This window comes from Xenopus laevis, chromosome 2L (genome assembly GCF_017654675.1).
Source record: "Xenopus laevis strain J_2021 chromosome 2L, Xenopus_laevis_v10.1, whole genome shotgun sequence".
NCBI lineage: Eukaryota > Metazoa > Chordata > Amphibia > Anura > Pipidae > Xenopus > Xenopus laevis.
The window spans coordinates 125,957,973-125,981,568 of NC_054373.1; the positions used below are offsets into that span (position 1 = coordinate 125,957,973).

Sequence of the window (23,596 nt, forward strand, 5' to 3'; positions counted from 1 at the left end):
AGACAACATGTTACAGTTTCTATTTCGCCACAGGGTGTGCAGAGGAGACCACTCAAAGCTATGCATAATTAAGGGGATACTTTCATGGGAAAAAATGTTTTTTTAAAAAGACATCAGCTAATAATGCTGCTCCAGCAGAATTTTGCACTGAAATCCGTTTCTCAAAAGAGAAAATCGATTTTTTTTTTATATATTTAATTTTGAAATCTGCCATGGAGCTAGACATATTGTGCCAGTCATATGACTTGTGCTCTTATAAACATCAGTTACTCTTTACTGCAAGTTGGGGTGATATCACCCCTCCCTTTCCCTCCCCAGCAGCCCAACAACAGAACAATGGGAAGGTAACCAGATAGCAGCTCCCTAAGGGTAAGGCCAGACGAGGAGATTCGGTGAGGTTTTGTCCCCTGGCGACTTATCGCCACGTCTTTTGCGCGACTATCTCTCCGAACTGCCTCTGTGTTTTTTCCCCATAGGCTACAGCGCAAAATCACCTGCGCTAATGCACACGCGGCGATGGGTTTTCAATAGTCGCCCAAAGTTGCCTCACACTACTTTGGGCGACTATTGAAAACACATTGCCGCAGGCGATTTTGCGCTGCAGCCTATGGGGAAAAAACGCTGAGGCAGTTCGGGGAGATAGTCGCACAAAAGACGTGGCGATAAGTCGCCAGGCGACAAAAACTCCCCGAATCTCCTCGTCTGGCCTTACCCTAACACAAGATAACAGCTCCCTGGTAAATCTAAGAACAGCACTCAATAGTAAAAGCCAGGTGCCACTGCAACACATTCAGTTACCGTATATACTCGTGTATAAGCCGACCCGTGTATAAGCCGAGGTACCTAATTTACCTAAGAAAACTGGAAAAATGTATTGACTCGTGTATAAGCCTAGGGGCCCCATGTCAGATTTCAAAATGTGAATGTGACCCGGCCGCAACAATTGGGGGACACTGGGCAGGTACCTGTTACTGTCTGTGACTGACTGTGTCGCCGCCCGGATTTCATGTTTGCTTCCCTCTGCCACCCCCATTTCATGTTTGCTTCCCTCTGCCACTTCCCCCCCCTGCCCTCCCCATCTGTCGCTCTCCCCACCCCGTCGCTCTCCCCACCCCGGCACTCACGTCTGCTGCTCTTCCCTCTGTCCTTCCCTCTGTCACAGTAAAACGTGACCCGGCCCCAGCAGGACTGCCTGTGACTGCCTGTGTCGCCGCCCGGAGCAGGTCCAGGAGCTCCGGGCGGCGCGTCCTTCCCTGCCGGCGTTCGCTTTCAAAATGGCGGCGCCCATGGCCGCCACGTGGGTAGCGGCCGGCGCCGCTACCCACGTGGCGGCCATGGGCGCCGCCATTTTGAAAGCGAACGCCGGCAGGGAAGGACGCGCCGCCCGGAGCTCCTGGACCTGCTCCGGGCGGCGACACAGGCAGTCCTGCTGGGGCCGCGGAAAGGTATGACCCGCGTATAAGCCGAGTTTGAGTTTTTCAGCACATTTTGGGTGCTGAAAAACTCGGCTTATACGCGAGTATATACGGTACACTTATTAGGAGAAACAACAGCCTGCCAGAAAGTAGTTCCATCCTAAAGTGTTGGTTCTGTCTGAAAACACATGACCAGGCAAAATGACCCGAGATTGCTGCGTACATACCAATATTAAAACTAAAAAAAAAAATACACTTGCTGGTTCAGGAATGAAATTTTATATTGTAGAGTGAATTATTTGCAGTGTAAACAGTGTAATTTAGAAATAAAAACTACATCATAAAAATCATGACAGGATCACTTTAATGATCAACATCAGACAGAAATAAATACTCAGGATTGTATATTGAGCTGCTTGTACAGGGAGGCAAAGAGAAGAAAGCCTTCTTATTCACACTGTGCCCAAGGCTGCCTAGCTCTGCCCCTTCCAGCACTTATGCTGAATGACTGACATTGCATCCAGCCATCCAGAATGCCAGCATGTCCCACTGTCTTGCTGAAAGAAGAACATAACCTTAACCCGACCCCATATTCTGGAAAATCTTCCAGTTTGCGTGTGCTAACCTAAAATACTTGTGTGTGTATACATTAAAAGGAACAATTCAGGGAACTTCTGTTTCTAAAAACATATATTGGAATAATTTTAAAATAATTTAAAATCAAGAATGTGTTCATATTAAATCAGACCTGCTACTTCTATTCTTTTCACAACCTAAGCTATATTGAAAAGCTTATTCTACAGTATAGTTTGTCACCAGAAAATACAAAGGGAATAATAAAGTACATATTTATTACATTTTTACAATATTTATTAAGATTATAAATTTAAAAATTCATAGACTGAGAGGCACATGGTTTTAAAGGCTTCAATCACTAAACCTAATAAAGACAACAAAAACTCATGGTCAGGACATATCACCAAGTATAAAAAATAAAACTCAACTTGAATGAAAGGAAATATATTTCAGAAAGCACATTGCTATAGTTTTAAGGTAAATCAAGTTTCCTTCTTCAAAGTTTCATTCATTCCACCTACAGTCTAAAAGCAAAACTGTATATTTACAATTGTACTTTATTAATAGTATTGACATTTGTATAATTGATCTAGCAGACATTCACCGTATAAAGCATAAATCTTAGTTACAGCCGTTATTTACAAATGCTTACAATCTTCCTTCCACAGGAACATGTGAATGCTTTTTTAATCAAACAAACATGAACGTTTTAATTCAAACTAAAGATGTTTCAAAGACAGGGTGTATTTTGTTACTGTTTTCCCACAAATAGGTGACAATACTGTAAAGTAAACTTCAGTCCCAGCGATCAGAACATGTTCCCGCTAATGTGTTGGATTTTCTTTTCAGTCAACTTTAACAACACTATAAATCTTTGATACAAACCAAAAGCAAGCAAAGAATCCAATTGTACCTAAAGAAAAAAAATAGAGTTGTTACCAAATAGTAAAAAAACACAAATTGGCAGAGTTAGTATATACTGTAACAATAATTCCACATTCCGTATATAAAACAGCTCTCAACAATGTCACATGAATCACTAAATGATGACTTTTTGAACAGCTGTCATTACTGCTCTATTACATACTGCATACTGTTGGCTCCCATGATTAATTTTATTGTCGTAACAATAAAAGCTTATGATAAATTTTAAAAAACAAAAATCTCTATGTAATGAACTTATTGCACCAGGCTAAAGGTTCAGCGTCTCTATAGTAGTAATGATTCAAACTTGTCACAGGAGCCCCCATCTTGGATTTTGTTAAAAGTGTCAGTAACACTCAAATATTCAGTGGGCAGCTGTTGAGAAGCTAAGTTTAGGGGTTGTCACAAATCAAGCAGAAATGAGGCTGGCCTATTATAGAAACTGATGTTTCATAGCGGATTACATTCTGAAGCTGAGGTTGCCTTGGGCTGGTACAGAAGATCAAAACAAAATGTGTAACATTTCTGCCCAACTTTTTTAGTTAAGTGTTTAAATTCTCCTTTAAGTCAGATTCTGGATTTTATTCAAGGCTATTGCAAAATTTAAATTATCTAGCAGATGTACTGCTAACTTGTTGCAATGTTTGGGTGTGTGTTTTTTAATGACCTAGGTGTTTTTGGTAAACTGGACAAAGTTTTTTTTATTTTTTATGAAGAAGTGGTTTCTGACTTATTATGTCATGAATACCATCTTAAGCTAAGGCAACAGAAGCCCGCAATTCCCAGAATGTTGTGCTAACTTGTGATTTTATGCCTTGTTTCTTCTGAAACAGACTATTCCCAGCTCACACAATTTCAGTCTTTTGCCATTTTAAAAATATGGTTCTGACTGTGCTTCACAGCCAGAAAGATCCATAGCTTAAAGTGATACTGACACTAAAAAACGACATTTAAAATATGAATGTACATGTTACCTATAGGGCATATTGATTGTTTCTTGCCGAGAGGTTTGTTTTTGAAAGTAATAGGGATGCACCGAATCCACCATTTTGGATTCGGCCAAACCCCCCAACCCTTTGCAAAAAGATTCGGCCGAATACTGAACCGAATCCCAAACCTTAATTTGCATATGCAAATTAGGCGTGGGAAAGGGAAAACATTTTTTACTTCCTTGCATATGCAAATTAGGATTCGTTCTGCCGAATCCGAATCCTGCTGAAAAAGGCCGAATCCTGGATTCGGTGCATCCATAGTAAGTAATTGTTAGTTGAATTCCTACACCCGTTTTGCCAACCTGACTGTGCCATCTCAGCCTGTCAGTTAAAGTAAAGTTTCCAACGCTAACGGATTCCTGCTGCACAAATGTAGCAGGGAGTCAGATAGGTAATGAAAAAGCTTTGGGCAAATCCATTATGGCAAAATTATAAGTAACATGGAAAGCCAATACTAAGATAGATGAAAAAAGATATACTTTCTGTTGTCAGTATCTCTTTAAGACATGGCTAGGTATCCATGTCCAGATTACTTGATAACCCCCAAATAGGAAGTGTCTATGACTGCAAATTTCATAATCTTCAATTACAAAGAAAACAAATGAAAACAATACTTGGGCCGTTTAGTCTGCTTTCTAGAACAAACAAACCAAATGTAATGTCAAAAAGCAAAACACAGTAACAAAAGGGGACAAATACTTATTTTTTTTGACATAGCTTGTGTATTTTTTGTTAAATTATACAAACCATCAACAGCCCTCCTATAAAAATAAACATAATATGCTTACCTGTAAAAAGGAAAAAGATGAGAACCATTATCATAGTGTATCCAAAGTACAAAATGGTACTTGCTGTCCCCGTGATTTGTAGTTTGGAGAAAAAATAGTGTACTGCATATACAAGAAAATATACTGCAGTAAAGCCACTAGTTAAGAACGAGCGCCACTGCCAGTGGTAGTCCTGTAAACAAAGAGAAGGAAACATATTATTAACACGTGTATTCTAAACAAATTTCCATTCATCTTTTTATACTGTATCTAACCTGTCTGCACCCCAGCAACAGTAGCATAGAAGTAAAAATAGGAGTAAAAATTCTGAACTATTTTAAGGCAGTGCTGGGTTTGCGGCATGAAGCATGTGAACACCCTGTCTTAAAGGAGAACTAAACCCAGGCTAGAAATGCATCTTTAACAGTAATGATCCATGTCTGCAAAGTTGTGCACAGGAGCCCACCATCTTGGATTTTGTTAGGAGTGTTAGTGACACTGCACATGCTTAGTTGAGAAGCTAAGCTTAGGAAATCACAGTAGGAAATGAGATTTGTCATATAAGCGGACATTACATTCTTTATGTCAGTGTTAAAGCTTTTTTTTTTTTTTTTTATATAGAAATACAGTTCTAAGGAATCACAGACCAATGATGTATTAGAACAAATTATTCATTAAAAAACTATTTTCTTTTTTACCTTTTCTTATAAATGCTATGCTTTAGGGTAGAACCTAATAAAGAATCTTACCTCTGCACAGAGATGAAAGTAGCAAAGTAATATAGTTGCCTCAGAACAAGTAATGACCAAAATGATAAATACCAAGAACAAAAATCCAAACATATAATACATCTGATGTGACCTATAATATAAAAATAAACATTACAAATAATGTAAGACCCCATTTCATGTATGTGTGATTTTATGATAGTTACACAGAACAAGGGTGCTTCAACATGAACAGATATTGGGATGTTGTATACTGTATTTCACCAAAGGTACAATATAATGATTCAAATACCTACCACAACTAATAAGTGCAAATAATATATTTTAGCTAATGAATTTGTAGTATGAAGTAAATTCAATACAATTTATTTATTGTGCTTACACAAGCGATTTAATACATAGTGACATTTTTATAGTGCTAGTCATTTCCTTTTCTAACAGCAAAAAATTGAAGAAAAACACATTAATCAAAAATTATTTTTAGATTTGCGAAATCTCAGTCAAAAATATAATGTGTGATTTTCCTTTTGGTGACACTAGAAGCCATATCTTTTTTGTGCCCTATGAATGTGGTATCAATGGACTTGAAAGTTTCTGGGTTTTTAATATTAATATGGATTTATTGGGGGGGGAGTGCTATATAGTTGTGTAATAATTTGCTGCCCCATGCCAATTGACAGGTTTTGTTCATTTTCAAAGTGAAAAGCAGTTAACAATACTTCTGTAGGGGAAAAAACAAAAATATGACATCTGCAAATGTTATTACACAAATATGGCAAATCTGATGTTAGGCAAATGTAGCATGTGCCGTTCAAAAGTTTGCACTCTATATTAGTTGATGCACTAGTGTATCATTTTGTAAGATCCAAGCAATTAATTAACTCATGGGGCCTTAATCAAAGTAAGGTGAGTCAGCTTTAACCTTCAGAACAAATCGACTCATGGTGTAGGGGAAAAAATGTCCAATATTCCTCATTCAAAAAAAATAACGCTGAAAAAAATAAAGATAAACTTACCAAATACTGTTAAGAATGAAAAACAGCTGAATGAAAATGCAACCAAAGGGCAAAATTCCTCCCATTATGATACCAGGTAAGGGCTTTGTGTAGAATGACTGCTCAGGAATCTGACGAGGGATCTGATTGGTGCGGACAGGGTGTTCCATGGCCTAAAGGGAAGTAAAGAAAGAAAAGGCATCATTAGAAGGCCATTTTAATCTCACTTTTCTTTTGCCGCGCAATTTGCAAGCTTTTTGCGAGGCTTCCATGCTGGCTTTAATGGTGTTAAAGTAATCTCTTCAATGCTTTAAGTTTTAAAGTAAAATTGTGACTGGCATTGAACTTAAACTCTCATTCACATACACCTAATCAAGCAGTCCGTGATAAGCCTTTTTATGATCCAGCGCAAAGCAAACAAAAACATATATTTCTCACAATCGCTTCTTATTCCGTGTATATAGAAAATATATGTCATACTGCCCCCCCCCCCCATGCTCTCCTTTTGTGGATCTCCTATATTGAGCTCTATTTTTTCTCATGTATTTATAACTTTCACCTTACTTCTCATCCACCTTCTCTGCCACTGTAGATGGGGAGGTATTATCTGTGTCACAACAAACTCAAATGTACAGAACATCCTGACACATAACTTTGTATTCACCTGGACCTACACAGGTTTAAAAAATTAGAGGCAACGCTTCTATTGAAATTTTATTTAAAAAAAAATATTTAAAGAAGGCTGTAAACAAGTGTAATTTACTTATAACAAGGTGACATCCATATCTTGTGAATTTGTTTCATAAGCCTTGGTAAACTTTTCACAGCATCTGACATGGGCAGATTATCATATGCACATCTCTACTATATTAAAAGGAGCTGTTCAGTGTAAAAATAGGCTTCAATAAAAACGTTTTTCAATATAGTAAGCTAGCCAAAAATGTAATCAATATAGGCTGGATTGACCAGATGTCTAATGTATTAGCCAGAACACTAATAATACTAATGTACTGTCTAATCTAATAGCCAGTAACCAATCAGTGACAAAGTGGGGGGGGGCATACTGGACAAAACTGTTAGTTTGCTTTAGAATCTGACGTAAGTGCTAAGGAAGGATCAGAAGTAAACTGAACAGTTACAGTATGTCCCATGTATCCCCTTCAACTAAGAGGGGGGCACTAAGCAAGTAAAGAGTTGCCGTGGTGGAAGTAGTGTTCTCGATATTACATTAGACAATCTGTCACTACAGCCTTTATATAGATTATATTTTCGGCTACCTATATTAGAAACATTTTTTATTTCGCACAGCCTGTTTACACTTTTACATAAAACTGCTCCTTTCAATTATTAAAAAAATAATCTGCTAATCAACAGAAATATTATTCAGGACACTGAGCAATGCTTACTTGCTTCTTAAAACCAAAATATGCTCCGATGAATGTCAGTGGAACAGAAATGCAAAACCACAATGCTAGTATAGCCACAAGGGTACCGAATGGGATTGCCGCAGAAGATCCTTCTCCCCAGAGAATTAAGTTCATTAAGAAGAAATCGGCAAATACAATCCTGGAAAAAATAAATAAAAGGACTTATTTCTAGGTGCTCAAACATTTCCAGAAACTACAGCATGTAAATGCTCATGATCTCTAAGCTTCCATTACTCTGACAGCTACTTAGCAACAAAACACACTAATTAGAACAGCAGGTAAAATATTCAGGTTGAATATCCCTCTTTCTACATTTATACATGGTATAAAGCAGGAGTGAGCATTCCTCAAATGGTTTTCAGCATAGCTCATCACTTACATCTGTAATTTAACTTGCCACATTTAAAGCTAAGCAAGTATTCTTATTCACTGTGCTGCAACTAAGTATTGACATTATCGGTATTTTAGCTCTATTGTGATAACTGAAATATACATGCCTGCCATAGACTACGAATAGCACATTATGTTATTTTATGGAATTACCATACCCTGGGCAGAGCAATGCAGTCAGTAAGACATTTGTTTTCCACTTTTCTCCACCGAATGCTACAGTAAAAAAAATATATATATATTAGATATGCAAATAAATATCTGAAAACCATTTAGCATGGTTCATGGTGGTGTCTTTATTCTGGAACAATCTGTAGGAAAAAGTCAAAGCATTCTATACTATAAATATTTATCTTTATAACAAAAAAAAATTTAAATCCCGTTTCATTTTCATGCGCTTCTAATTATTGATGGGTTTTTATGCTACTGCTCACAAGTTAATTGCTTTGTATTGTTAAATCATATAATCTACTTTTATACATAATCCTGTTAAGGGCAGTGGTGCATGAACGTTTTGCTGCCCACATGGTATCTAAGCTCATGGTTTGGGCAGACAACCAGAATTCCCAAAAGAAAAGTATGTCTGATGTGGTGCATGCCTGTAGACTCTTATTTCTTGACCTAAACAGCTACATTTAAATTAATCTATGTTCTTGTAAGGTAGATAACCCCACTGTTAAAAAGAGTGTTACAATAAAGAGGATAGGTGTTATCCAGTTTGGAATTTTAACAGATATCTGGTTGCTGGGGTCCAGTTTACCCTAGAAACCAGGCAGAGGTTTGAATGAGAGGTTAGAATATAAATACGAAAGGGCCTGAGCAGAAAGCTAAGTAATAAGATAAAAAGTAGAAATATCGATAAAATGTTAGCTTCACAAAGCTGTTATACCATTTAAGAGAGGTATAGACTCTATAACCAAACTATAAGCCCCATGGGGTGGGTGGCCTGGCCTTCCCCAATTTTTACCTGTACTACATAGCATCACAAATATACTACCATTGGTGTTTTGCCCCTGCCTATGACTAAGTGCTGGGTAAGCATGAAACGCGTTAGGCGTTAGAGGGGATACTTTCCATGTCTTTTAACTATTGACGTGACTAAAGTATATTTTTTTTTACCTATTAGCATGCCTTGGAGAAATTATTGAGGTTATGGTTTTACCTCTGCTTGGTCACTAGAGGTCTCTGGCATGCATACCAGTAGTATTTACTGATTCTGCTCCCAATTTGACTCTAATAGCACAACTTTAGGCAGTCTTGGTGTCTGGGTCTCCGTAAGGTTCCCTGCCACACCACAAGGATTCAGCCCTCCCATCTACCCACATAAAGCCTGGTCACTGGCTCTCAACCTCTCCTATTATCCTCACACATCCGTCTATGGGGGAACTCCTATTTGCCCTATCAAACAGCTGCAGGACTTTATTCACTGGCCCAGTCACAACATCAAATAAGTGGGAGACCTGAAAAACTCCATCTTTCCTAACCATACACAACTGCAGCAAAAATGCCAACCACCCCCACATCCACTCTTTAAATAATTCCATCTTAGGCATGCCTTTCACTCCAAATTTACCGCAAACACGTCTCAATTCCCCTCTCTCATGGTAGAAGAGCTCCTGCATGACACAAAAATTCCAATGCTATAGGGAGGACGTGTTTCACCAGCACTCCCGCGGCTGCAACTACAATCGGCATCTATCCAGCCAGTAGGGGACCCAGCGCCCAGGAAAACAGCGGATATAGCCCAGGAAACACCCGCCACAAACCGTGACCAAAACGAGCAATCAAGCTCCCAGCAGTCCTGAGTTACAGATATGGCCTAAAACAACACGGAAGCCGGGGACTCAAGTAAAATTGTCGAAGTGCGGCTCCAACGTGCTTAAACTTCAGGAAGACATGGAGGGGACAGTAAGTGTCTGGGTCAACTGCACAGGCAGGTGAGTGCCCGGCAGACCCTAGGAGTGTCCCCACAGTCCTATACCTCAGTCAATTATGGCGCAGCTACGTTCAGCAGCCTTCCTGACTGCTCCAATTAGACACATACATCATCCTATTTGGTTACTTAAGATAGAAAGACACTTCTGGAAATCGGGAAACAACTTTCACACATAATTTGACACTTTTAACTCATCGTGGCCAGCTGAGATCCTCCGGGATCCCAGATGACAACAATACAAGCTATGCTGAACAACGAAACGGCACGGTAAACGCAACGGCGTCTGAAACAGATGGAGACAACAAGCATATTGACTACCACTGCCCAGTATCCTGCTGGCTAATGTCCAGTCCCTGGAAAACAAACTGGATGACCTAAGACTAAGAGTTATTTCCAACGTGACACGAGGCATTGTAACATTCTTTGCTTTGTGAAAACATGGCTAACACCCACAGTGCCGGATCGAGCAGTAAAACTGCGGGACTCTATTTGTTTCGCATAGACAGAACGGCGGAGGCTAAGAAAGCTAAAGTTTGAAGAGTCTGTTTCATGGTTAACAACCAGTGGTGCGATGCTAAGAGCGCTACTTGGTAATGGACTGTTGAACCAGGACATGTCATATTACCCATAATATTATATATATAATGTTATATATTAAAAGGAATTTGCTACTTTGAAAGCTCAGCCAATGATAAACAAAAAAATAGGCTACAGCAAAGTCTATTCCAGTCTGGTCTCAAACCTTTCCAGTCTGCCTAGTAGTAGTGGTAGTCAGGTAAAATTCCACACATCAAGCAAGATGACTGGAAAGAGGCAACAAAAAAAACCTTTCACCACCTCTACAGAACTTCCCTTAAGCAAATGGGTCGAACTCCCAAGAACCTGTCACTAATTACCTGGCAGATATCCTAGAATTTCCCTGGGTCAATGCATGGGTCACTTGTCTCCTGGGGGTCTTAGGCATTATAACACCCTTCACATCCTGTTATTTTATGCCAAGAAAGGATCACTTACCAAATTTGACAGAGACCCTTCCCCAATCCATCCTACTGAGGCCTAAAACTAAAAATGTCACTGACACTTAAGGGCCCTACCTACCAATCACCTCCAAGTATGATTCTTTTAAGAACAGTGTCAAATAATTAAATATTAAAGTTTCAACCCTAATTTTTAAAAAAATTGCTTTGTCAATGTTATTTCATCTTAAAGGAATAAAGAAAATCATCACAATCTGCGAAATGCCTAAAGCTTTCTTCTTACTATGAAGTTAAAAGCTTAATCTTAATATGGATTTACCTTTGTAAAATCTTGAAGCAACATAGCCAGCTGGAGTTCCAAGCAACACCCACAGCACAACAGCACAGGTCATTAGAGCTCCTCTGTTAGCAGGGGACAAAAATCCAAGGCAGGCAAAAACTTTAAAAAATAAATAAATAAAAAAAAAGGTTGCATTAGAGAACATGACAGATATTCACAGCATATGTGTCTCTATACATATACATTTAAAATGCATTTATGTAAGCATGTTTTGAGGTTATGCAGGGGCTGTTTAAAGATCTAAAAATAAGCTTTAGTGGATTTTTTCATAATTCTGTTCCACATATTTTCTTTCATACATATGTTTATTTGAAGTTTGCAATGTACAACTGCATGGCTGATGTTTTTGTAGTAGCTATAATGTTATGGTGTACAATTGGCTGTTTATATTGCCAAATATAACCATTTGTGAAAAATAATTAAGCAATCACTAGAGTTTGGGTGCATGTAGTGAAAAAGTTTAACATTAGATCCCCTTTAAAAAATAAAAATACAGAAGGGGAAAAAAAAAATAGGAAAATAGTTTGTCCACAAACATACACTTAATTTAAGTTGCAGAACAACGGCTGTGAAATAGCTTTGTTTGTGTACTTACATAATGTGACAAAAGTCATTATTAGAATCTGAGTGCCAGAACCCAGGAAAACAGAGAGCAGCATGCCTTTTCTTGGTGCTCTGAAAATATCACCATGAACCAACTTCCAGCCAAATTCTTCTTGTGCATCTTCCTGAAAAATGTTAAAATGATAATTATATTAATAACTATAACACAAGTACATAATGATTATATTCATTGTGCCCTTTACTTAATAATGCTCATTATCCATAAATCAAAACTTCCAACAGTATGCCTTCAGAGACATACAGTTCAGTGACGCACACACATATATATATATGTAACTGCTGCTTAGAATATTGCCTAACTGCTTCTCTAGTCTAAAAAGTAAAGTACTCAAAAGCTTTACAGTAGGCAGGAAAGACTGCAATTCTGCAGAAGAGTTAGTAAAAGCTACTGCAGACTTAAGGAAGTGCCTTGGGTATATTCCATGCTCAGCAGCCTGTGATAAGGTTATTTTTACTTCTCTACAAATTATGAGTGATTCATGAGATTATCTTGCATGAAACACTATGCTTATATTTACTATGATCTGTTATTTTTGCCTGCTTATTTTATAATGGGAAAAAAAAAAGGATAAAAAAAGAAAAAGCAGACGTGCAGTTTTAAAATTAACAATTGTCAAGGATATATCCATTAAGAGTGTATAAGTAAATGTATAACACTTACCGTAGAATCCATCTGATTGTACCTTGCAATATCTTTATGTAATGTCCTTAGCATTATCATGGCAACCATGCCCGAAAGGAAGAGGACAATCACCAGCGAATTCATAATACTGAAAAAATAAAAAACAAGTTTCTACTTTGTCTTGCTGGTTAAACCAACTTGTGATTATAGCATGAAAGCTTGAGATGTGGGGATATGCTTATTGGCTATCTTGCTACAACTGGAAGCCCACCCTGGTAGTCAAATACAGTAAAATTTGGGGGTATTGGAATATATGCTTAATGTGTACTTACCTAAACCACTGAATGTGTGTGTGAGGCATAGATTCTAAAATATAATCCCATCTAGATGCCCATCTGATGTCTTTTTCTTCCTAGAAAATAAAGTAAGATTCATATATTATTTTGAAAGAAAGATTAAGGGAACTTACACAAGGGCATTTTTAAACAACAGAAAAAAACACAATATAAGTGCATTTTTCGTGAGTTTCAGACAGAAGCCTCACGCAATGCCCTAATAAACTGTTGTAAGCGTTTACATTTCTATTATGATTATTATCAGGGTTATTTATCAACGGTCGAGTTTGAGAGGTTTTTTATAGCGCAAATGAACTTACAACTGGAATGTTTTCTGATTTAAAAAAAAAAAAACAGAATGGAAAAAACTCAAATCAGTGAATTCAGGGGTTAAAACCCAAAAACAAATTAATCGAGTTTTCAGTGGAAAAAAACTCAATGAAAAAACCTGAACATTAATGGAGGCTATTCACATCTTAAAATGGTTCAAGGGACCTATGCCATTAACTTCGACATAACGTCAACAGGTTTTATCTGGAGTATTTTTGGAGTTCGGCTATTTCCAGCTTCGGGTATAATAAATCTGAATAAAAACTTTCTAAACCTGAAAATTTGAGTTTTGACTGAAAACTGCCCTAGAAAAACATGATTTTTTTTAAAAATAACTCGAACATAACCCCCTATGTGAATGTCTAACAAGAACCACATGTAGGGTTGCCACTTTGCTGGCTAGGCTGGTAAAATACCGCCCACCAACCCTAACCACATATTATATAAACATTTTCATGCCAAATGAAGTCATTGAGGCCCTTGGTCAGACTGACAATCTTAAAAATGTTCAAGATCTGGCCTGTGATTGGACAGAACTTTTATACAGTATGTCAAAAACAGAGAATTATGGATTGACTTACATGAAAAGTTACAGAGTAGGTATATGGAACAGTGACATCACCATTAAACTGATTTTTGATTTCCATAGGAGGCCCCGAGCAGTCTGGCTGGTCAGCATGAGTCTGCTTGAAGCTAAAAAGTAAATACAGATACTAAAACTAAATTCAAATTTTATACAGCAGGTATACAAGCAAACAGTACTTGATTTATTTAATTTCAACAAGTACTGACTCCAGGAACCAGTTAAATAGAATTCTGAATTCTCTGAAAACCAGCAATGACATTCCCCAAGCTGAAATGTGCAGTTATTTTTCCCTAAATGTATTTTACTCATTTAAAAAAAAATAAACCTAAGCATTCCAGATAGTGATGAGCAGGCCAGAGAGAAACTCAGACAACAGTGTAAAAATGACATTGAATAAATCACGGGTCAATGTGGCTCGAGTTAAAATGGTCTCTGGCCGAAATCAGTATCAATATAGCCAAAGAGTGAATGCTGGTGCTAAAAAAAAATACCTCTTAGGCTCCAGTTTAGCAGCAACCAATCTTGCCCCTTGGCCCTCATTTTCTACAACATGGTAAAAAATGGTTATATCCACATGGTTGAAGATATAATATGTGTCTTTCTCATGGAACTCTGACTGTGAAAACAAGAATAGAAGAAAAAGTTAAAATGTATTCCTCCCATCTTTTAATGAGGGAGCAGGAACTGTGACTCATGAACTACGGAACAGAAAACAAACTCCTTTTCCAAAGAGAACAGAAATGACACAGTTCTATCAAGATCATTTTGTTACAAAAGCAATTATAGGGGAGAGATCATTAAATGTAGTCATATGAAAAAGTTTGGGAACCCCTCTTAATTCTATGGATTTTTGTTTATCATTGGCTGAGCTTTCAAAGTAGCAACTTCCTTTTTATATATAACATGCCTTATGGAAACAGTAGTATTTCAGCTATGGCAAAGTTTATTGGATTAACAGAAAATATGCAATATGCATCATAACAAAATGGTGCATAAATTTGGGCATCCCAACAGAGATATTATATCAATACTTAGTTGAGCCTCCTTTTGCAAATGTAACAGCCTCTAGATGACTCCTATAGCCTTTGATGAGTGTCTGAATTCTGGATGGCGGTATTTTTGACCATTCGTCCATGCAAAATCTCTCCAGTTCAGTTAAATTTGATGGCTGCCGAGCATGGACAGCCTGCTTCAAATCATCCCATAGATTTTCCATGATATTTAAGTTGGGGGACTGTGACGGCCATTCCAGAATATTGTACTTCTCCCTCTGCATAAATGCCTTTGTAGATTTCAAAGTGTGTTTAGGGTCTTGTTGGAATATCCAACCCCTGCGTAACTATGCACTTAACCAAGGGCCCCAGTCCCTGAACTAGCCACACAGCCCCACAGCATGATGGAACCTCCACCAAATTTGACAGTAGGTAGCAGGTGTTTTTCTTGGAATGTGGTGTAAAGCACTTTTTGTTATGACCAAATAACTCAATCTTCAGTCCAAAGCACTTTATTCCAAAATGACTGGCCTGTCTAAATGAGCTCTTGCATACAAGCGTTTGTAGCGCGAGTGCAGAAAGGGCTACTTTCTCATCACCATGCCATACAGATGTTCTTTGTGCAAATTGTGCTGAAATGTAGAACGATGTACAGATACACCATCTGTAGCAAGATGTTCTTGCAGGTCTTTGGAGGTGATCGTTGGGTTGTCTGTAACTATTCACACAATCCTCCTCATATGCCGCTCCTGTATTTTTCTTGGCCTGCCAGACCTGGGTTTTACAGCAACTGTGCCTGTGGCCTTTCATTTCCTGATTGCATTCCTTACAGTTGAAACTGATAGTTTCAACCTCTGAGATAGCTTTTTGTAGCCTTCCCCTAAACCATGATACTGAACAATCTTTGTTTTCAGATCTTTTGAGAGTTGCTTTGAGGATCCCATGCTGTCACTCTTCAGAGGCTTCAAACAGAAGCACAACTTGCAATTGGCCACCTTAAATACCTTTTCTCATGATTGGACACACCTGCCTATGAAGTTCAAGTCTTAAAGAGCTAATCCAACCAATTTGGTGTTGCCAGTAATCAGTATTGAGCAGTTACATACATTCAAATTTGCAAAATTACAAGTGTTTTTTACATGTGATTTAATTTCATTCAACTGAATACTGCTTCACTAAAATCTATGTTCAGAAAACACTCCAGTACTCAGATGTTCCAGGGAAATGAAAGACATACCACTGTTATCTTTTTTTGTTGAATGTGGAGTAAATTATTATGCAGGCTAAGAGGGGTTCCCAAACTTTTTCATATGACTGTATTGGTGATTAAACACCTTTATATACTAGCTTTTATATATTAGCTATGAAAAATTGTAAAACAAGATATTAATGGGGCGGTTCACCTTTAAGTTGACTTTTAGTATGTTATAGAATGTCCTTTTCCTAGCAACTCTGCAATCTTTATCCTTTTTTTATTATAGTTTTTGAGTTATTTTGCTTCCTCTTCTATATCTTTTCAGCTTTCAAATGGGGTCAGCAAAAACCTATTGCTCTATGGGCTTACTTTGCATTATTATTGTTACTTTGTATTAGATAATTTTTTATTTAGGCACTTCCTTCCCATAGTTCAGTCTCTCATTCAAATACTGCCCGGTTGCTAAGGTACACAAGACTTTAGCAACCAGATAGCTTTCTGTTCAGCAGCTCTCCAGTTCAGCTGCTAAGTGACCGAAAAGCTTCAAAAAATAAAGAATGACAGTGTCTGAAAGTGGGTGGATCTTGGTCACATATTCTTCGTTTACACAAATAAAGGAAAAAAAATCTTCAATCTGTCATTATATTAAAAAAAACACATATTTGCATATTTATTTATAGCCATCCATTATTATGTGTTTTTCTGACATAAACCAAAGCTGAGAAGTACAGAATTTAAGATAAGACTTACGTTAATTACACAGGCATCTTTTGGATGACCATTTTCAGTAATGTAACAACCAATAGGAAATCCAGGATTGCAAAATCTCTGCCCGTCTTCAACATCATAACACCATGTTACAGGCATATTGTCAACAATCCTAAAAATAAAGTATTAATGAGCATATTTCATAGGTTACAATGCAATACTAGTGACTGTTAGCAGATAAAGCTTCCTTTAATGAATAAATAAATCTTTTTTTGTTTTCTTCTATCTTACACTGGGAGGCACATTTATCAAAGGTCGAATTTCAAATTCATGCAAGTTTTTTTTAAAACTGCCATAAACTCGAAATTCGACCATCCCGAAATTTATTATAAAAATCCAATTTTTTTTTAACTCAGGTGAATAACATTGAACTGAAAACTCGATTTGAATTTGAGTTTTGACCATAAAAAAACTTTAAAATTCAATTTTCAATTTGACCCTTGAAAAATCTTCCCCTTAATATCCCCCAGAACAACATACCTTTCTTTCTACACTTCTTACTTGGCTTCTAAATTACAATCAGCTTAACTTCAGCTCTTTTAGTGACTTCCTTTACTGCACATGTCCAACTGATTTCTATTGGAGCCAAGTAGGCACCTCTTTGAAGTCTTCATAGTCAAAGAGAGAAGGAAAGCTCAGAAAGGAAAAGAGATGGAGCTTTACACTAGACTAGGAAGTAGCTTAAAGAGCTGAATTTAAACTGCTTGTAATTTAGAAAGAAAGGTATGTTATCCTGTGGAGTAATTTTAGGGGATTTTCCAATAAAAGGCTTACTTTTCCTTTCAGAGTTTTGTTGAATGCTGTACATTACTTGTTCAACATGTTCCATGTCTGTCAATGTTAACCATCATGAAAGTCCCCTTCATGTTCAAGAATATTGTGTTTGAATGCCATTTTCCCCTGTAAATAGAGAGCTCAAAACTCCCTGACCAACCAGCAAACACTTATAATGGCTTTAGCCCAATGCAAAAAGTAAAATCTGTCTTTAACCTCTTGTTTTATATGATTATGGAACTCCTCGTGACTTGATATGATGAGGATATCCTTATATTTTACAAAAGGTGGTACATTGCTCTCTATATATTTTCTCTTCTCTTCATAGCTGGTAACACAAAGGGCAATTAAAATATAAAGCAATGCACTCTAATTGCAAAAATGTCCTGATAAAGAGAACACAAGTAATCACAGGAAGTTTTTCTACGGTCAAAAAGCTAATAGTGTACCCTAAAGTATCAATTTAGGGGTGTCTTAAAGGTTCATAGTGTTTTCACTTACCAATGATGCTGATAGTTCAAAAGCATACTTTTTTTCAGAAAATCAAGTTTTGACTTGGTTTCTTGGTTAGAAGTAGAATATGTCTTTTTGCAAACAAGCTGACATTTGACATCCTTTTTAAATTCAAACTGCAAAACAAATATATTAAACATATTAAAGAAAACAGACAGAAACCCATAACCTATAATATTAACTTTTACTGGCCTTGTAATAAATGGTATGTGCTTGATTTGCTGCAATAGGTAACTGGAGGAGGAAAAACTGGCCATGACACTACATGGGCACATGGGTAACAAGCAGTCATTTAAATAACAGTTGTGTCCTTCTACCATTCTAAGCCATTCTCTTTAGCCTTCTTAATTATTCACAAATAAAAGGTTGAGCTTGTGAATACTTTGTTTTCAACAATATTACACTAACCAAATATGGATTTAAATATCATCATATGTCAATGGATATTTAACAACTAGTATTATGATAATCAATCAAGTTATGCCTATTGAAATTTGCTTTTCTATATCCTTTTGCAACACAATGCTGCAGTATGATCATGGCAATTCTCTTCATAAAATGGTCTTGAGAAAACGTTGACCTGTTTTAAACAAGATTAAGAATTTTTAACCTTTTAAAAAAGGCTCCCGGTGTGCACCTCATCGTGTGCATGTGTGTGCGTGTGTCTACAAAATCTATTTTTTTTAAACTTGATGCTAATGTCTATTCATTAAAATACTATAAAACTGTGTCCAGACTAAAATCAAACCTTATATGGAGAGGGTTCAATTCTTTCACCAAACAGCACCTGCCCAAGATTTTCAGATGGGCGTTTTTCACCTGTATTTTGGCAAAAATCAAACCTATTTATAAAAAAAAACAAAACAAAATTAAGTTGTTTTGGAATATATAAGTAATAAGTTAAAGGGGACCCGTCACCCAAACAAATTTGTCCAAATCCTATTTTATCATGTTAGTCAAGCAAAATGAACTTTAATTACACTATATAAATTATCTCAATATTGTTTCCATCAGTCTGGGATCTCATAATTATAGCAACCAGGAAGGAGCCATTTTGTGGACACTGTTATTAAGGCAAGCCTTGTATCAGCTCAGAATCTTGTTTGTGCACCAGGGGACAGGGACCCAATGTCCATCCCCATGTACACAATTAAATGGTTAAGAGAGTTGGGGGAATGTAGGGAGTGCGGTAACATCTAGGAAGTGCTAAATGGAAAGTGAAAGTAATTGCTTGCCCCATCTCTATGCCTAGGCATAGAGGAGGGACAGGCAATATTTGATTGACAACTGATATTTTTAAATGAGTTTACAACAGCTATGAATGCTTTAATAAAAAAAAGAAATTGGATTTCATATTTAATTTAAGAAGGACTTTTATTATACAGATTTTTATGTCTGGGTGACGGGTCCACTTTAAAGCATACTGCAAACAGAGTACTAAAACAGGCCATCTCACATTGTTTCAATTTCTGTAATAACAAATCAGTGGCTTGTACTTGATGGTAACTAAACTGCATGAATCCATAAATAATCATGTTGGGTTTATTTCATGTTTTTATAGCACACAAGCTGTGATAGGTTTGTAAGAGCAACTACAGGAATTTAAAACCAAGATTATTGTTTTAAGGATTTTACAAAGTTTGACAATACCTGAATTCAATACTTACGCAGCATATTCATAGGGAAGAACAGACTCAACAGAGTCCAGTCTGTTCACAAACAGCTCTATTTCAGACTAGAAAACAAATGAAAGACATTAAAAAACTGTGTAAACATATGCATATATAAATTATGACTGTTGTGTCATTATTCACAATCAGCAGCTTTCATTCATTTCACTGCATACAGTCAGGTTTCTTATAAAAACGGTACACATTTTTTAATTAAAGTATATTGGAGATAGGTTTCTTTTTCATTAAAGAAAATAAAAATGGGATTTTATTTTTTTGCCTTTCCTTGTCCTTTAAAGGGATGGTTCACCTTTTGCAAACTATCTCAGAATATCACTCTCTACATCAGTGATCCCCAACCAGTAGCTCGCGAGCAACATGTTGCTCCCCAACCCCTTGGATGTTGCTCCCAGTGGCCTCAAAGCCGGAGCTGATTTTTGAATTCCAGGCTTGGAGGCAAGTTTTGGTTGTATAAAAACCAGCTGTACTGCCAAACAGAACCTCAAGTAGGCTGCCAGTCCACATAGGGGCTACCGATAGCCAATCACAGCCCTTATTTGGCAGTGCACCCCCAGGAACTTATGCTTGTGTTGCTCCCCAATTATTTTGCTCACGGGTGAAAAAGGTTGGGGACCCCTGCTCTACATCATGCTAAAAGTTAACTGAAAGGTGAACAACCCCTTTAAATGTGGACCAATGAACAGCTGAACTTACCTCCCAACTTCTAGTGGATTGGCCCTCTTGTGTATCAAGTACTCTGAACCCTCAGACAGTGCATTGTGTGCGAATTAAAGAGGAGGCTAATGTTATCAATATATCCCCTTATTATATTAGTTTAACCCACTAATGACTCCCTTTTACTTTACACTCCCAGAAAGAATATATATTCAAGTTTTGACTTTCACCTCGAAAACTCAAATTTTTTGGGTTAAGTGCAACTCGACCTTTAATAAATCTGCCCCTAAGTCTATAATGCACATATAATGCTCATATACCAGTTATGTGTGAACTGGTAATCAAACAATCTACCTTGCAAAAGCCAAATACGGTGTAGCTTCAATTACCCTGTTCAAGAAATAACAGAAACCATATATTTTCTGAATAAGCCCTATTCGTTAAACTCAGTAACAAGGGAGAATACTGTTCCCTTCAAACCAGTGAAGACATTTAATAAAAGTATATTGGAAAAATTATTTTTCTTTCATTATGCAAGGAATAGTATTTTGTAGAGACCCCATTTAATTGCAACTGGAGAAAAAGTTAATAGTAGAATGCAGGAAAGGAGAGTCAGCTGAATAATAGAGCTAAGGAAGGTCGACTCCTCAGATGTGCCCAGCCCTATTCATTCTTGTACATTGTTAAGAGTGGATTTTCCAGCTTTGCTTGTCAGTCAGAGGAGCAGTTATGTGAAAACAATATACCCATGCCATATATTCTTGCAAATATACAATTCAGATTAGATCAAAACCTGCATTTCTAGTTCTTTGCAGACCTGATCTTACAGTTTGTAATTAAATGTGCTAGGTTGGTTCAGTCAAACATAATTGATTCAACTGAAATCTCTACAGAGTTCTTGAAAAGATATCCATGGAAGGAGCAAGCACATTTGGAGGGAGGGAAAAGCAGGATAATACAAGAAAGAGAAAGTCTTTAAAAAAAAAAAAAAATAATAATGTTGTATATCTGTGTATTAATGATATACTGTAGTTACTATAAGCTGCAGTGCATTTGTAAAAAAAAAAATAAAAATCAACACAGCCTAGTGCAAAGAACCAAGTTTGTACCTGAAAAAAAGTTTTTTTTCCTAATTATATAAACTAAAAATTACATTTTCAGACTAGGCAGGAATAAAACAAAATACCTTTCTTACATAACAAAGCACCAATTTCTCACACAACACTGATGTGTGGAATTTCATCAAGAGAACGAAATAATTACAAAACAATAATGTATTGCAGTATCTGTGTCTTAAAAATCTCGAAGGACCAAACTGAATGTTTCAAAACACTGGATCTAAATATATCTTACAAAGCTTAATGATAGAAACTGGGTGCATATCGCTCCATAAATGAATACTAATGTTTGCATGTTTATAAGTTTCCCTCAGACTACTTCCAAACTGAACGAAAGCCTATGGAAACTCTTAGTGCTTGGCAAACACCAGTTATTATAGAATAATCAAACAATATTTACACGAATTCACTGTTTGAATATGGTTTTCTCGTGTAGCCGTCACCTCTTTTTAAGGTCTGTTCTACTTACTATTAAGCAAAATGTATGACAGCGTGAATGCTCTAGTAGAAGCAGATGATACTTGTTCAGTCACTGCCAGACACCCTACACATAGACAAGTGTCAGCCAGTTTGTTCCTAAACTGCCAGCTAGGCCTGCATGGATTTACCTGTAGAATGGAACCAGGCCTGGACTGGCAATCTGTGGGTTCTGGCAAATGCCAGAGGGGCTGCTATAAGGTCCCATAGAAAGTCAGTATTTAGTGGGTTCTGTGTGGGCTGTTTGGGCCTCTGTGTGGGTGGATTGGGCTTCTGTGTACCTAAAATGCCAGGGCCTATTTTAATTCTCAGTCCGGACCTGATTGGTACGGCGTATGTGCCAATCACAGCCCAGCTAATTATTTGCTGCCCTACATATTTTAGTTATTGTAGCATTATGACTCAAACAATAATCTTCCTATATAACCTATTATTTATATTCCCATGAACTGAGCTGCTTTATATTTTGGAACATTATAACTATGTTAATTATAAAATTCATTAAGCGTGGAGGGGGGACGGAGCAAATGGCACCAATCCATGCTAAGGTTTGGGGGAAATATAGTAGTTGGGAAAAATTTGTAGTTACATACTTTGTCAGCTTGAAAAAGGACCAGGAGGTCCGAAACGTTGCTGTGCCAAATGTAATATTGTAATAAAGGCTGTTTTATTACTACATGGGAGATCTGCAATTTACTATGGAAATATAAATTATCAGTTGCTGAATTACCACACCCAGAATATGCTTAACAACTAAAGAAGCTGGGATGGATGGATGTGCCCTATTACTTGAGTAAAATCTGATGCTCCCTGGGGAATCAATCCCCTTTTCATAAGGTAATAATCTAACACTGCGTTTGTGCCTCTGGAACACGGCGTACTGCTGATACATGTAAAAGGTGCTGTGATGTCACGTCCAAGCTAACCCTGCCAGCACAATGTTACAACCAGAGCCCACTCACCTTGCATTCTGCGGTTTTCTTCCCCTCCTCGCAAAAGCTAACTGGAGCAAGACCTGGTAGGTAGAAAGCCGCGCCGTGCCTGATAACGAACAGCAGCAGTAAAGTGAAGATCACAGTGCTTGATTGGATCGCCATGGCCGCTCGCCCGCGCGGCAGTAGAACACTAAGAGATCAGCCCCGATCAGATGACCAAAGTGATAGCCGCTCCGAGTTCCAACCGACACTCACTTCCTTCTTCCTGCTGATCAGACACGTCACCCAGCATAGCGTCATCAAGGATACCGCTTCCGGGTAGGCAGTATAATGGATGATAGCTTGAGAATGCGCCAGTTTAGGGTGGGGATGAAGGGTTGCCATGACAGCGACGCAGAACCGCAGCCGGCGGACGTAAAATAGAAGCGCTTTATCATTTCGTTCACCTATAATCCACACCAGTCCTTTATAGAGCCAGCTATAAATAATTATGCTATAGCTAAGAATGCCAAGAA

The 23,596-nt window shown here is 37.5% G+C and overlaps 1 protein-coding gene across 1 annotated transcript; it reads right to left on the bottom strand.

The window, feature by feature from the left end:
* Positions 1–1,762: 1,762 nt before the first annotated feature.
* On the bottom strand, positions 1,763–23,382 carry tm9sf2.L (transmembrane 9 superfamily member 2 L homeolog). Its single transcript, XM_018247229.2, has 17 exons — positions 23,109–23,382; positions 19,874–19,941; positions 18,955–19,048; positions 18,195–18,322; positions 16,902–17,031; positions 14,456–14,580; positions 13,960–14,071; positions 13,046–13,125; positions 12,753–12,861; positions 12,063–12,195; positions 11,447–11,566; positions 8,373–8,430; positions 7,804–7,963; positions 6,419–6,570; positions 5,424–5,535; positions 4,696–4,867; positions 1,763–2,904 (listed from the first exon to the last, which is right to left on the bottom strand). Exons 1-17 carry the CDS (start codon positions 23,241–23,243, stop codon positions 2,837–2,839), a joined length of 1,956 nt encoding a protein of 651 aa, XP_018102718.1. The 5' UTR covers positions 23,244–23,382; the 3' UTR covers positions 1,763–2,836.
* Between the last annotated feature and the right edge of the window lie 214 nt (positions 23,383–23,596).